This window comes from Calidris pugnax, unplaced genomic scaffold (genome assembly GCF_001431845.1).
Source record: "Calidris pugnax isolate Ruff unplaced genomic scaffold, ASM143184v1 scaffold89, whole genome shotgun sequence".
NCBI lineage: Eukaryota > Metazoa > Chordata > Aves > Charadriiformes > Scolopacidae > Calidris > Calidris pugnax.
Window position 1 is genome coordinate 4779673 of NW_015090865.1, and position 15406 is coordinate 4795078.

At 41.5% G+C, this 15406-nt stretch overlaps 1 protein-coding gene across 1 annotated transcript in view; it reads right to left on the minus strand.

Annotated features, from left to right (window-relative positions):
• The window catches only part of ADAM12 (ADAM metallopeptidase domain 12), a 192371-nt gene that overhangs the window by 26885 nt on the left and 150080 nt on the right, over positions 1 to 15406 (minus strand). Inside the window, exons 13-14 of the mRNA XM_014945202.1 lie at positions 5376 to 5553; positions 487 to 576 (exon numbers count right to left, since the gene is read on the minus strand). Of these exons, the coding sequence (XP_014800688.1) occupies positions 487 to 576; positions 5376 to 5553 (268 nt within the window). The remainder of the gene's footprint in view (positions 1 to 486; positions 577 to 5375; positions 5554 to 15406) is intronic.

Sequence of the window (15406 nt, forward strand, 5' to 3'; positions counted from 1 at the left end):
GAAACAGGGACAAATAGCAAAGAGGTTTTGCATGAGCAAATGAAACAGGGACAAATAGCATAGACACTGTTTTAAAAGGCTGTTGATGTGCTCCTTCAGAAACTGTTAGGGTTTGAGAATTTTTTGCTATTTTAAAAAGTCTGTTGATGTGCTCTTTCAGAAACTGTTAGGGTTTGAGAATTTTTTTGAATTGCTTACATAGAATGGAACCATGGAATGGTTTGGGTTGGAAGGGAACTTAAAGATCATTGAGTTCCACCCCCCTGCCCTGGGCAGGGGCACCTCCCACCAGACCAGGTTGCTCCAAGCCCCCTCTAACCTGGCCTTGAACCCCTCCAGGGATGGGGCAGTCACAGCTTCTCTGGGCATGAAATATGAATGCCTTCGTGTTTAATGATACCGATTTTCTTGTTCTGCCCCCCTGCAGAATGGGAAGGGAAGACTGTGGAATCCTGGGCACCCCACGTGGGTGAGAAGTTGGCTCACCTGGCAGTCCTCGCAGCAAAGCCCGTGGGCGCACACGGCTCCCGCCTTCAAGGCGCAGGTGGTTGCGTTGCAGCACCGGTTTGTACATTCCTGGATGGAGGATAAATTTAGAGCAGACAACTTTCAGTCACCATGAGCTGTAAATCAAGAGGCTCGCCTATAGCTCCGCCAAGAAAAGCTAGGCATGAAATAATGAATTATGCATGAAATTCTACAACTTGATCCAAACTGCCTTGTCTGGCCTTAGACTCAACAAGCACAATAACTGTAGTAAAACCGGAGAAGCCATTGAGAAAGGCTGGTTTATTCTAGCTATGGATCCAATCCCAAATGTCACAAACAACTCAAGTACACGGATACCAATCCTGATACAGTAGTACTATGTTTTATTTCTACAAAAATCAGTGGAACGATTCCATCGCCTCCTGTGAGGATCCAGGACCTGTGTTAGTTACTGAGCATCACCACCACAGCTCTCTACTTTGGGACAGTTGCTCACCAAACTTCTGTATTTCATGGAGACTAGTGACTGCCCCAAAGAAAGGTGATGGCACCGTTCCATGTAATCTCTTATCAGGGTATGCCAGTAACAGAGCTTTGGGAAACGAAATGAGTATGAATTGCATTCTCACCAAGTGATACATCCCAATTTCACACTTACGGATTAGACGGTGGCATGTGTGGGCTTTCGCAAACTTTTTTCTCCATAGAATGAGCTAGTAGGAAGTTTCAGAAAATAATGGGTTTGTTTTTCCAAGATTATGCTCACAAGCTGCAAGTTACATCAGCTGCGCTGGAATCTCAGCTCTCTAACAAAAATAGCAGCAGATAAAATTGCTCTTCAGCTGTGTTAAGTCAGTTTGACTTAACAAGGGATCACTAACAAAATAGGGAGCACAGGAAAAATAAGTGGGTTAGAATGATGTTCACAGCCTCTTGTTACTTTACTGGCTTTTTTAAAGCTTTCTAACTGGAAGACTGGGCTACCACTGCACTCACAAATAAAGAGCAAAACGACTCAGTATTTCACTCTCTCCTTAGATTATATTTGCCTGAATACACGAAGCTAACTGTGCTGCTCTGAAGCAACGGAACAACTTCCTGCACCTATTTTTGATCATGGCAGAAGGCTACGCAAATATTTCTGTGCAGCTGCTGTATTTAAGGGGTAACATTCCTCCGTGCAAAAGCCCATCTTATAAATTCACCTCAGTAGCAACCCGAGAAAAGCAGGGTGGAGGAAAACGATGTCAGTCCAATTAAGGGACTTGTGAAACAGTCAGCTCCTGTACCCATCATCCTGCCCTACACCAGCCAGCCATGGAGAGCAATGGGCATTCCACAGCCAGGCTGGGATAAAGACACGGCTCTCTGAAGGATGTTACTGCAGCCTCTGAAATTTCCAATTGCTCACTCACTTATTGCAGGGAATGAGCTTGGTAAAGAGTTTTTGTGCCTGGGCTATTAAATTGTCAGGAATGGTTTTAACACAAACAGGCAAGCAAACAGAAAAGGCTCACAAGATTTTCAGCTGCCACCCAAAATCACTGCTGTGTCGTAGTTTATTATTATTAGTTACTATTAGTAACTGCAGCAATGATGGGAGTTGGGCTTCTTGGTGTAGCCCTCCTGGGCCCATCAGAGCGTCTCAGACTAAAGCAACAGGGATTGCAGCATCCCCTGCACCATGTTGGATATTGCAGACAGGACATCTTATTTTTCAACCCCACTTTTCTAAGAACACAAGATGGACCCCACTGGGTCAGCCTGTAACCCTTCTAGTGCTGCCTCCCCCTGACAGCTGCCAGCAGAAAATGCTTAAGGGCAAGAATGTGAACGCACTGACACGATACCTTCCTGGTCTTCTGGCTTTCCCTTGGCCCCACGGACATTTTTAGCAGCTCTAACATTCAGTGGAAAGGAACTCACAAGTAATCGACGCAGTCTGGGGGGGCAGCTCCTTCTGCTTGGTTGAAACCTGCTATTTTCTAACTTCATTCTCACCGTCCTTGTCAGGGACAATCTCTCCCTGCTCTCTCTTCCCATTTCACTCCCGAATTTATCCGCTCGTGTCGCATCTTCCTTCATTTTCTTCTTTTCCAGCCAGAGCCCCTCCAAAACTTTGAACCCCCTTATTGCTTTTCTTTCAACCTTTTTCATTCTGCTTTATCCTTCCTGAGATCAGGGAGGGGTAGGCAAAACCCGCTCAGGCAGTTCCAGAGGCAGCGCGCTGCAGATTTATGGAGGCTTACTGGTGCTTTGTTTTGTTTTCCTATTTCTTCCCGAGTAATTTCTAACAGCCTATTTACCTTTTAGACCACTCTTGAGCACTGAGCTGACGTTTTCATGAGGCTATTTATTGCAATATGAAGTCTTGTTCCTCTATGGTCAGAGTCAGCTCAGAGTCCATCATCTTATATGTGATGTTTGGAATGTGCATCACTCCACGCTGAATCCCATTTGTCATCTTAATGCCCAGTCCAGCTGTCTCAGAAGGTTCCTCTGCAGTTCCTCACAGCCAGCTTTCATCTCTACCATCCTAACTAATACCATCAGCAAATTCAAGACTATTTCTCTTCCCACGCTGTTTATGAATATGCTGAATTGTGTAGTTCCCAGGACACATCTCCTGGATACATCACAGCAGATTTCCTTCCACTGCATAAAATGGATGACTTATACCTGGTTGCATTTCCTACCTTTTAACCCAATTTTTGTCCATGTAATATTCCCTGCAGCTGCTTCACCTCTAAAGAGGCTTTTGGGTCTAAAGCCTCTCTAAACTCCTAACAGGCTGCAATAACAGCATCATCCCTTTCCATCCACTTGTTAAGTCCTTCAGAGCACTGTGATAGGTTTGTAAGACAAGATTTCCTGGCACAAAAGCTGTGTTGACTCGTCCCTGGCATGTCACAGCTGTTCAGGCACTAGCTCTTAATTATATTTGGAAGTAATTTGTCTGACTTCTGATTCACCAATTTGTAGTTTTCTGATCCCCCTTGCAGCCTGTTATAAAATTAGCCACATTTGTCACCTTTCAGTTCTCAGGGACCAAGGATATTTTTTTTTTTTTTCTTTCTTCTATCTTTCCATGTGCAATCTGCTTTAACTCTCCTTCCACAGACACTGTAGCATGTCAGTCATTTTTTTGGTAATATAATCCCAAATGAAGTTGGAGCTTAATTGGTAATATCATCCTTGGTCAGGTCTTACACACTTGGCTTGGTGACCATGACAGCATCCGTTATACTCAAGCAGATGACAAGCTCCTGGTGCACATGAGACCACAGTGTGGATGGAGGTGACCAAACAGCCCCTACTGCATGAGGACTTCCAGAGTTGTCCGAAGGGTGGGAGGTGTGTTGCAGTCACAACTCTCCACCCCCACGAATCCACTGCTGCCTTACTGCTAAGGAATGTCAGTGACCACAGACCTCAAGACAAGGGCTAATATTTCACCTAGAAGAGAAATATTCCTTACCAACCACCTACATCTGCACAGTCAAACTGATATTTCATAGAATCGTCTAGATTGGAAGGGAACTTTAAGATCATCAAGTCCAACTATTGATCCAATGCTGCCAAAACCACCACTAGCTCATGTCCCTCAGCACCACATCTGCCTGGTTTTTAATTCTGATCACTGACAAAATACAACTAGCATATGTCATTGTACAGCTTTCCATGCCATAAAATATTGCAACACTATTGACAAATCTCAGCTGGTATGAACGACTGGGCAGTGAATTATTAACTAATCTAACGGGTTTTCTGGTACCACTCAGATCACAGCAGTCTACTGGCTTTGACTTGAAAAGGTATCGCTAACATTTAAGAGCGAAAATGAGAAAGATAACTGGGTTAGAAAGACATTTGCAAGCTGCTTGCACTCTATTGACTTTAAACAAGAAGATAAGCCTGCTTCCTCCAACCTTGTTACCCTGAAGAATGAGTGAACTGTCAGGAAATCCTTATGGCTTGTGTAAATCCAATACACTGCATAGACAGGATACAGCAATATCTCGCTGTTTTAACTGCCCCGATCTATTTTGTCTGTAGAACCATATTTATCTCAGGAAACAAATCCCTCATCTGCCGATGTATTTAATTCAGATAATCGCAGAGACGTTCAATGGAGCCAATGAGAATGGGAAGCCAAAGGGATAAGGATGTCAGCTCGGATATTATTTGACCCCCAGGTTTTGCCCATCTCCTCCTGATCTGAGCAGTCCTCTGACACATTCACGAAACCAAATGGAATGATCTTTGAAGTAGTAGCAATCTTTTGGGGAGGCAGTAGAGGCAATTTCTGTTAGTAAGGTAATTGGTTAGTGGAAAAGAACAATCTCATAGTAAACGAGGGCAAGGTCCTGTACCTAAAAACTGAAGCTGGCTACAATGAAAAAGTACCTAAGCAATATTAATATGTATATAAATATTTATATTTGCATTAATGTTAATATACGAGTGGCTTCTTATATATGGAAAAAACCCTTCAATTAACACATGGCATCTTGAGAAATTTGAGCAGTGTTAATAAATTTGTTTTGAGTTTAGCTTGTTAGCTAGTACTTAGAGGAATTTCTGTTGTTAGGACCACGAGAGTTAGTCACATTAATCTGTTGGACAAGCCATGAGAGAGTTTGTTCTCTGATGTCGAATTGAGCACATTCTTAACTAAAGCCCTGCCTGAACTCAAACGCAGGTTGAGGAGAAACTCCCCACACGTCTGAGGACTCTGAGGTTTAAGCTGATTAGATAGAAGCAGAGAAGGGAGAGTTTTGCTTTACACCAAAGAACGTTAAATGTGCCAAAGCAATTCTGGTCTCTCTCTACTGTTAAAAACCTGCAGTTTGGAGGTGAGCAGTAATTCTCAGGTGGTGTCTTACATCAGGCTCCCCGCAGTCACACTCCTCCCCGTCTTCCACGTAGCCGTTTCCACACTTCTGTCCACCGAAGGACTCCTTCACCTCAGGCAAGTTAAACAGGCACATTCCCACTCCTTTTTCCAGGCTGTTTTCCAGGTCCTTTCTACTGCAGCTACTGAACACCATGGGAAATGGATAGCTAGGAGAAAAATACACAGAGACAAGAGAAAAAAAAGGTAGTTTTATCAGATGAAGACATCTCTCTCCTGTCACACTGCTGACCTTTCAGCCCCTCTGTGCACAAACAAGAAGACTTTTTTTTAACCCTTTAGCATAAGATTGAGATATAGCAATTCACTGTAAAAATGGAACCAAAACCATTTATAATCTCTGACAGTAAGTGAGGGAATTTCCATCATTTGCATTTAAATTTGTAGCTGCTGTGTTCACATTTGGAATTCCTTCTCCCTCTTTCGCATATGTAGATATAGAACAAATTTTGATCACTGGGCTTACAAGAAGGATTCCTGCATTTACAGGAATTCAGGGGTTCTTAATCCTTCCTGGAAAATTGAGGATGGAAAAAAAAATGGCAAATTCATTCATCTGGCTCTGCAGTATGGCAAACTTCCTGCTCTTTTCAGGAAAAAAAAAAAAAGAGAAAAACAGAGTTACTTGATAAGAGCCTTTCTCTGCAATTCATCAAAGATGAGCTTGGGAACTGAGTGATTAAAGCAAATACAGTTCTTATTTGCAATCGGAATGACTGTAAAGACACCACAGAAAATATGCGTATTTTGAATTCACACTGCTGAGGGCAGGATTTGACCCTGTTGTTGTGCAAAACACAGGGACAATGTTAGCAAAATGATCCTGTGTGGCACAGATATCACCAGATAACCTGTGTTTTTCTGTTGGACGACTTAATTCTAATTTTCTAATGAATGTTTGGAGTTTGACTGGCAGATATGAGACAGAGGGGCACCTGGATCTGGACATCAGTGTCATGTCCTAAAGTCTGCTCTGCCCCCTCTGCACTGAGATGATGATATTGAATCTGTATCACAACCAAGTCATAAACCAGCACCTCCCCTAAGAGTTGGTACCTTCGTCACTGCTGCTCTGTGGTCCAGCAGTAACTCAACTTTATGGCAGCACAGGGAGCCAACCTGATAATGACTGGACTTTATTCACTAAATGTTTTGTCTCACTCATGTGTCATTAGGACATCATCTTTACAGACAAGCGAGATAATGGACAGAAGTTCTGCATTGCTGAACTTCAGACTTCGATTGATCTATTCTTGTTTCTAATATCCTGAAAAGAAAAGCTTGCTTTGTGGATGATGATGTCTACAGGTACCAGAAAAGGATAATTTCTATTAAAAAAAGAATAAAATGTTTGACAATTACAAACGCAATAGAGTTTCCTATGCTGACATAAAGAGGTTAATTAGGATCTTCTAGAAAGGTTATGGGTACCTTACAGAACAGAAAGTATTTTGTGCCTATTTAAAATTACCTCTTTTACAGATCCTTTTGCAATGAAACAGCCAGCTCATTGCAAAAGAACATAAACATGACTCTGAAGAAGGAAATAATTTTTGTGTATCAATATAGGGCTTGTCTAGTTAAATTAAACAGTTCTGTGATTCACTGACATATGACTTCAGAAAGTTAATAGGCATCTCCACATAAAAAGCTGATTTCTGGAAAATATCAACGTTTAGGCAAAATGACAGAGTCTAAGATAAATAAAGAAATTTCAGAATAGCATGAGGTAGGAGTCAGGCTGCTCGCTGCAGCTCTGGGCCCCCAGGGAAAACAGGGGAGGTACTCAAAGTAATGGAACAGAAAATAAAGGCACTTGGGAAACTTCCTACTGACTATTTTACATTGAGCAATTGGAGATGTTCTTAACAGGACACCACAAACGCCTGTCCTGCTCTTAGTTTGATTGGAAAAAAAAAAAACCCCACAAAATTTTGTGTACGTGATTCTGAACAAGTAGGTGGATGCACCCTGCTATCAAACACAAAATCCTCAAGAATCCCAGATACATCTGACTGACAAATCCTGCACAAAGTCATGAGTGAGTGATCAGACACGATACTCATATCAAAGTATGAATAAGTAAATAGTGCATCATCCAGGCAAGATCCTTCCCTTCAGTGACACAGATTTACTTTGATATATACCAAGATGACACAGGGAGACATACGAACCTCACACAGACTGAAATCAATTCCGGAACACAAATAATGCATTTTTCCCTGTGCCATATGTCTCAGCCCCACACGGATCCTGGGAACAGCTCACCACTCAAAACTGCTGGTATTTTAGGGTTGTTCCTTTGTACCCATGAATGCTCAGGGACATTTGCATGAATGTGAGATATGTCTGTCCTTCACCAGGAGAACAGAATCCTTACTCTCTACCAGAGGTGAAATAATGTCATTGTTAATGAATGAGGTTTCTGTTTCCCCCCAAAGGAACTTCAAGCTGTTTCCTATTTTGAACTAAGAGATCCATTCATCTTTTGGCTTTTCCTGCTCTTGATGCTGATTTCCTCAGCTGACATCAGTGCAGCACATGTTATTTGATGACATTTTTTGAAAATATTTTCTCTTTACCAAGTAAGCCCAAAATAAAGCAACACAAAACCAGAGATGAACTCAACAAGTGGAAACAGAGAGCAACTGAAGGGTAACCACACCATGCAAGAGAAGATCCCACATCAATTGATGCTAGTTGGTATTTCATTGGAAATATAATTGGTCCTTAATACCATGATATTCTGACACACAACCATTCTTCTTTTTTTTTTTGCCAAAACAAAATATCCCATGTAACAGCCACAGTGTTTGATCATTGTGATTTTGGGCTGCATTTTGGCTGTCTTTGCAATTTTAAAGCTGTTCTGTCAGAAGCATGAAATCCCTGGCAGATGGGAAGGGAAGCTATAGCTATCAGATGTCAGTAGCATTAGGCACCATGCTTAAGTGAATCTGGAGCTTGTGAAAAATGACAAAGTAATGGTCACGTGAGAGAAACTCGTCCTCTGAACAAATGCAGTGAACTTCCTCACATTACCCTGTTAAGAGGCTTCAGACCTCACCTGGAAGAGCTACCTTTGGGTGGGAAAAGGTAGCGGGGTCTCCACAGTAAAGTCAGTCTTTGACCTGTCTCCAAGATTTCAGTAATGTGCCAAAGAGGGATATTTGGGCTTTCTGTGGTAGATCAGACACTTAGCCTACTGGAAAAACCCGCAGCTACCAGCTCATGTAGGCCATTGGAGAACCTTCCAGAGGTAAAAAAATCATTAGTAATCAGTATATTCCATCACTCAAGACATTTTCTTTTACAGATCCTTATTTTTCTGCAGCTGGGAAGAGAAAGGAATCTTTAGTCCAACCTAATTCCTATTCTAAGATGCTGAATAGCCCACACGTTTTCTGCACTGTTTGAATCTGTAGATTAAATTCACAATGGATCACTTTGTCAAACCACTCTGTCTGTGGGTACAACTCCAGAACTCAAATCATGCCCAGCACTACATCAGTCTCTTCAGTGGGTTTACAGCAAGGAAAATTATTTCAGGGTCTTTCTGTTTCTCTTGAATCCACAGCATTCCTCAGTGTCTCCTTGGTGCTTAAAAGATGCGCTTAATCTCAAGCAATGGATATCCTAGTTCCCAGCAAAAATAGCTTTGACTGCTCCTACAAATGAGAGCTTCACAGTAGTAAGAGGATGCCTGGTAATTGATTCCTTTAGAAACAGTCTGGCCTTCTCCCATTCATTTATATTTCAAGCACTCAAGCCATTCAAACGCTGGTTTCCTCTACATAGTTCTGCATTTAGCCTGTACTAGATGGTTCCTTTCATTAACTAAGTGAAGTGGCATCATCACTGTGTCAAGTCCCTTTTTAAAATAGAGAGTGCTTTGTACCAGCACCGTGTTGCCCAGCATAGGCTTCTTTTTTTTGCATGAACTATAGAAGTTCATCTCCGTCATCTCCATTTCAGAGGCATTCCTTCTCCTAACGGGCTGAATAATAAGAGAGTACAGGCACAGAAACAGAGAGAGTCACTGCCCCAGAAAATTATAGTCTTAAGAGACAGTTCAGGAGAAACAGAGTGGCTGCTGATTCATGCAGGGTAACACGGCAGATCAGCCACAGACCTAGCATCAATCCCACCCCTGAGGCTGGTGAGACATGTTCACCATCACTGTCCTTGCCCTTGCTCCATCTGGAAAATGCCTGGAGGAGCACTGACCTGGGCTGCAGGAGATCTCTGCTCCATTCCAAACCCTACCCCTGCATTGCAGCAACACCCTGGGGAGGCTATGCAAAGTGAAACTCCCTCGGTTCCTCCAAATCACATCTATCAACATCTTTAGGCATCTAAACATTTAGTACCTTGGCTCTATCTCCTCTGTGTTCCTCCACGACATATTTTGCTGTTTCTCAAAAAGCATTGCTGAAGCAGTAACACCATCAATGCTTCTGGCAATTCTCTACACATTGCACAAGAGGATAAACTGCAGGTTCACAATATCTCGAAAACTAACATTTTGATTATTATCATTATCGCTATCCAATCTCAGGCTTATTTGTTATTCAAGAATTCTAGGACTTTTACAAAGAAACTGCCTTGTTCTTTCCAAAATGTTGGAATATGTATACACATACATTATATGAATATATAAATTATATATCTATTTATAGGGTTCATTTATTCCAGTTCATATCGCAACCTGATTATTCAGCATTATGGCAATGTTTATACAGAGCTTTTTACCAAAAGGCCCTGAAGTGTTTTACAATTATTCACTCAATTAAAATGCACAACAGCCCCAAAGAGCTCTATTAAGTACCACCAGGCCTTCCTCCCTGAGGTAATATGATAATTGGAGATTATATTAATTTTAAAAGGGCATTTTGATTTTCCGGACCAAACTTATTGAAACAACTGTCGAGTAGCTAATTTTCAAAGGTGCAGGAAACTGGGACCAGGCTTTGTCCAGAATGCTGGAAAAATCCAGCTTCGGAGATCCAATCTGGAAATGGCCCAGGCACCAGCCAGGTGATTTAGGAGCATGAAGGTGTTCAAAGACAAGAGGGGAGCTGAGTCCCAGCTCTCTGAGTCACAACCAAGCCCCTGACTTTCCAATGCCTTCCATGACAACACCTTGTTTGGACTGAACCTCGTAGTGTCTCTTTGTATCTCTCTCGACCTTAGGATGCTTTCAGATTCACAAAGATGAATACTGAGTCTCCTTAGTCTCCAGAATTCTTGATTTTTGGCTGCACAGTGGCTCATTTACAACTGGAGAGGAGAGCAACTCAGGTCCCTTTACTGGTGGCAGAAGATGTGAGTTTGAGCTCCTTCGTGTTCAGACTCCATAGAATGACCTACACACAATGACTTATGCTTATGGTTTTCTGTTGCATATCCCAGTCTTAAACAGGAAGCTAAAATTAGTCAGTTTTAAACTTAAAATATAGAGATAGTGTTGGTTTTGTTAATTAAGGTATACATGATTTTTCCATGGAAAAAATTCCAGCAGCAGAGAGAGTAACACAAGAATAGATCTCTGGAAGGTAGAAGCTCAAGTGACATGACTGTTTCTAGACCCAGTGAGGTTCTGTTTTCAAGGAACTATGACAGTTTTCCAGCCTCCTCTAACTCCTGATCTAATTGACATAATTCTTTACCACTAAAAAGCATACTCCTTGGTTTTAACCTTCTAGACATTATTACTGCTCTCCATCTCTTGAAAACAACTTTTTATGGTCTCCTAAGAGCTATGAGCCTGCTAGAATAAAACTGAGTTTGTTATTAGATGACATTTTTTGACACTTCAGCTATTCTGTACAGCGTGTATGTTAATGATTTAGTAAGCGCAAAGAACCTCACAGAATTAGGTATTGAGGTATTAGGTATTGTTTTCTTTGATATTGAAATGGGTGTTCAAATACTACAGATCCCTTCGTGTATCAAGGTCTGTCATTACACATTATTTCATATGCCCCACGTTTTAATAGCAGTTGCTTAAAATTAGACAAATGCCATAATACGGAAGGGCTTTTTAATCTATTATTTAAACAATGTCTTCATTTGTAAGTACTTTTGAGGGAGAAAGAGAAAAATGCAGTTGTAAAGTAGATCCCACAAGCACAATAAAGGGAGACCCTCAAGGTATCTGCAGATTCTCTCCCACCCAAAGCTTTTGCAAATGGCAAACACCCAGGACAACTGGGAGGATGGGATAAACTGGAGGACCTTTTGGGCTCCTGGAAGATGTGCAGGCCCCTACAAGCAGCGCACGATAGAGCTTTGATAGAGTGTTGGATGAATTTAGCTAAAAATGTAGAGTAGCTTCATATATATATATATATATATATATATATATATATATATATATATATATATATATATATATATATATATATATATATATATATATATATATATATATATATATATATATATATATATATATAGTGTTGAAAGGGGAAGTTTGCCTCAGAAGGCAGAAGCCTGACAACTCATACTTATTTTTCTAGCCTATTTTTCACTCTCTTTCTCCTCTTTTATAATTTTAATCCCTAGAGCATCAATAAAGTAGAGCACGGAATTGGGCCATGTAGTTATGCATGACATCAAAGCTCTTGCTGTCTGAGTTCATGGTCAGTGATTTAAAAACAAGCCTAGATTTCTCCTACAGCTTTTGTCATGTTCACTACATGGTAGGTTTTACACTTCCAATAAATAACTGTGAATATGTCACACTAGTGGTTAATTTAATTGATGTGTAGTGGCAATGGCTTGTTGTGCTGCAATGAAATTTCCAGGGTTATTGAAAAAAAAAGCCTTTCCAAGTAAATGTTTAAACTTCACACACAAATGCTTTAGGTTCATTTTAATTTGGCCCTGGGGATAGCACAGATTCCCAGGATGCATTCAAGTAATCTCACTTCAGGTGCTGGATTGGGTTGTCATAGACCCAGCTGAGATTTCACCTCTCCTGTTACATGGAAGGTGAAAATCTAACTACCCGAAATATTCAAAAAGGCAGATTTATAACACTGAATGTGGGACTTCAGGGCAGAAAACAGCGATGAAACAAACAGCTGAATGGTTCAGAAAAACACTTTCTGCAAAAGAACAACACTTAATGGTTTTACGCAGTATGCACTGTCATGGCTTGATATTTCTGCAGTCACAAAACTGCCAAATAAAACATTATTAGCAGTTACTTTTACTTTGACAAATGTATGGTCAGAGAACTTTTTTTTCTTGTTGAGAGGCCTATTGTGACTTTCCTTTCTGTGTTCTGGGGGTGAAGCAATACCAAACCAATTCATCAATCCTGACAGTATCCTGACTGTATGCTGGAGTTATCTGCATTGCAAAAGCTCGATGGGAATTGAACTCAGACAACTGTTCTTCCTGTTGGAAACCAGACAGCCGAGGAAAGTAGCTATAATCAGTTTGAATTTGCCTCTGGCTCATCTTTTGCTCTGTTTCCTTTTAGACCACTACCTCATTAATAAAAATTTGCTGGATTGCTGAGAGTTCAGGTTTCACAATCTGCTACTTTAGAATTTGAGGTTAATCCAATGCTGACTACAGTAAAAGCGAAAAAGCAACCCAGAGCGGAGGGAGGGACAAAAAGGCCAGGTCAGGTCTGGTCCCAGGCTAAAGAAAAGCAGGGCAGCAGGAGGACCGTTGCCGGCGATGAAGGAAACTGCAGACAAGCAGCTCAACCAGGATGCCCCGTGTCTAAATTTGTCACACAAAACACAGCATCTGCAGCACGTGACGAGCAAATAAAGACAAATGGTACGAAACGCAACATCCTCAGCACGTGACAGGCAAATAAAGACAAATGGTCCGTCCTGTTGCTCAAAAATACCTCGGCTGAAGATCAGGTTCCTGCTGATTTCTGGTCAGAGAGAAGGACCCGTTTGACCTGGCTTGAAAGGCAGCGCTGCATCGTGAGGACACTTCGTTCAGTTCCCAACCTGATTTTGCAATCAGCTTTTGTTTTAGGGAGTTACATGTGGTTTTCTCCCTTGAAAAACCTTGGGATTGTTTTTCAAAAGGGTCAGGAGCAGATTGAGAGGAAAAAAAAATTAATAATCTGGCTTTGGGAACTCGGTTTTGAGAGGATCACTTTAGAGAGAGCGTGTTTGGGTGAGGGAGAAGAATAAAATGATTTTTAAAAAAACCAAAGCAGGTCAAACAGAAGGAATATCAAACCTGAATTGTCATATAGAAAACCCAACCCAGGGTATTTATTTATGGACATTTCCCCCTTTCACCAGTACAAGCTCCTGTCCTGCCTGTGTGTATCCAAAATACAACTTGTGACACACTGCACCCTGGAGAACAGCAGAAACACTCAGGGTTACTCTCCCAGCCGATGCCATCAGCCTGACCAGCTTGATTTAAAGACCTGCCCAACTGTGGCCACTTGCCCTCAGCAGATGGATTTGGGGAAGGATGAGCCTGTACATCAGGTGAGTGGACCAAATAACAGCCAGTTAAGGGGAGAGGGCTCTGAGGAGGGATAAATGACACAAGAGAGGAACCCAGGCCAGGGAGAAGAGATTTGGGAAGCAGCCTCGTGGGCAAAGCACGTGAAGAAGCTGCCCACCAGGAAGAGCAGTAGCAGAAGCACTAAGAGAAATGGAAATGCCAGTCAGCGAGACGTGGGTGCTAGAGAAAAACATCTGAGCCTTGCAGAAAGCTGGAAAGAATATATACCCACAGGACAGGCTCCTATTGATTTCACTTAACATCTGTACTACCTGGGCTCTTAGTAAATCAGGAGTTCAAGACAAGAGTATCTGGCTTGCAAGAAGCATGGCTCATTTTTTTTTTCTTTCTTTTGTAAGATCCAAAGGGAAGACAAGTGAGGCACAATGGTGTCAGAGATCACTCTGCCTTACCCCAGCACTTCCACCTTCCCTCCTTCTGCTACAAGACATACACTGGGAAAAAAAGCTGTTTATCCCATATCACCTAAATCACCTCAGACAAATGGAAGTGAAATTCTTTTTTAAAAAATGTAATAATTATAAAATAACAACAAATCACTTTTTTGTAGCTTCCTTTTTCTTTTTCACAGAAATTGAACAAAGAAAATAAACTAATAAATAGCATCACTGTATGTAATCATCAACTCAAGCCATCAGAAAAGAATGGATTGAGCCATGATCTGAGACTTAGGGATCCTTAAGCGAACAAATTGAAGCTTTCATACACAGGAATGAAAGGCTCCTGAGAAATCTGAAGGAATCCATAGGTACCCTGATGAAATCCTGGCCTCATTGAAGTCTATAGGAACCTTCCTGTCAACTTTGAGGGAGCCTGGATTTCACATCTAATGCTGGTTGTCTGACAGGAGAATGTCAATGACCAAGATGAACACAATTTCCACGCCATGTTAGAAGAAGCCAGAAAGGCTCCCTAGGACACCAAAGTTATTTCAACCCTTTATTTTCAGTGGCTTCACACTAAAATACGTGGTTGCTTATCTTCATCTCACCACTGGGGCCGTGCCATTCAGTTTTAAAAAGCTGAAATGGAGCCTCCCTGCATTTCTGGTGTGAGAATCCCACAGTAAATGCATCAGGGACTTTGTAATAGGCTTTGACATTAGAAAAGAATGACTTTGCAGGAAGCAATTGTTGGGGTAAAATGGACATCTTCCCCTCTCTGAATTTTAAACATTTTGCACATCTATCCCAGGCACAAAAGACTCTCTGATTCCCATGACAACTGTGGCAAATGCAGCTGTAGGCATCATTTAATTACAGTGATTCAGACTTCCAAGTCAACATCAATTCCTTAAAGCGCTGCAGGGCATACAACACATGTTCAAAAAGGAGCATTCATGTGACCTTAAGAATATGCCCTTTAAGGTATGTTTCCATTTATACTCGGGGAATTTGGAATTCATTAACACCAATTAAAACTGGACGTTGTGTGCTTAATTCTCCATGCACCGCACTACAGATTCATCCCTGCAGGTTGAAA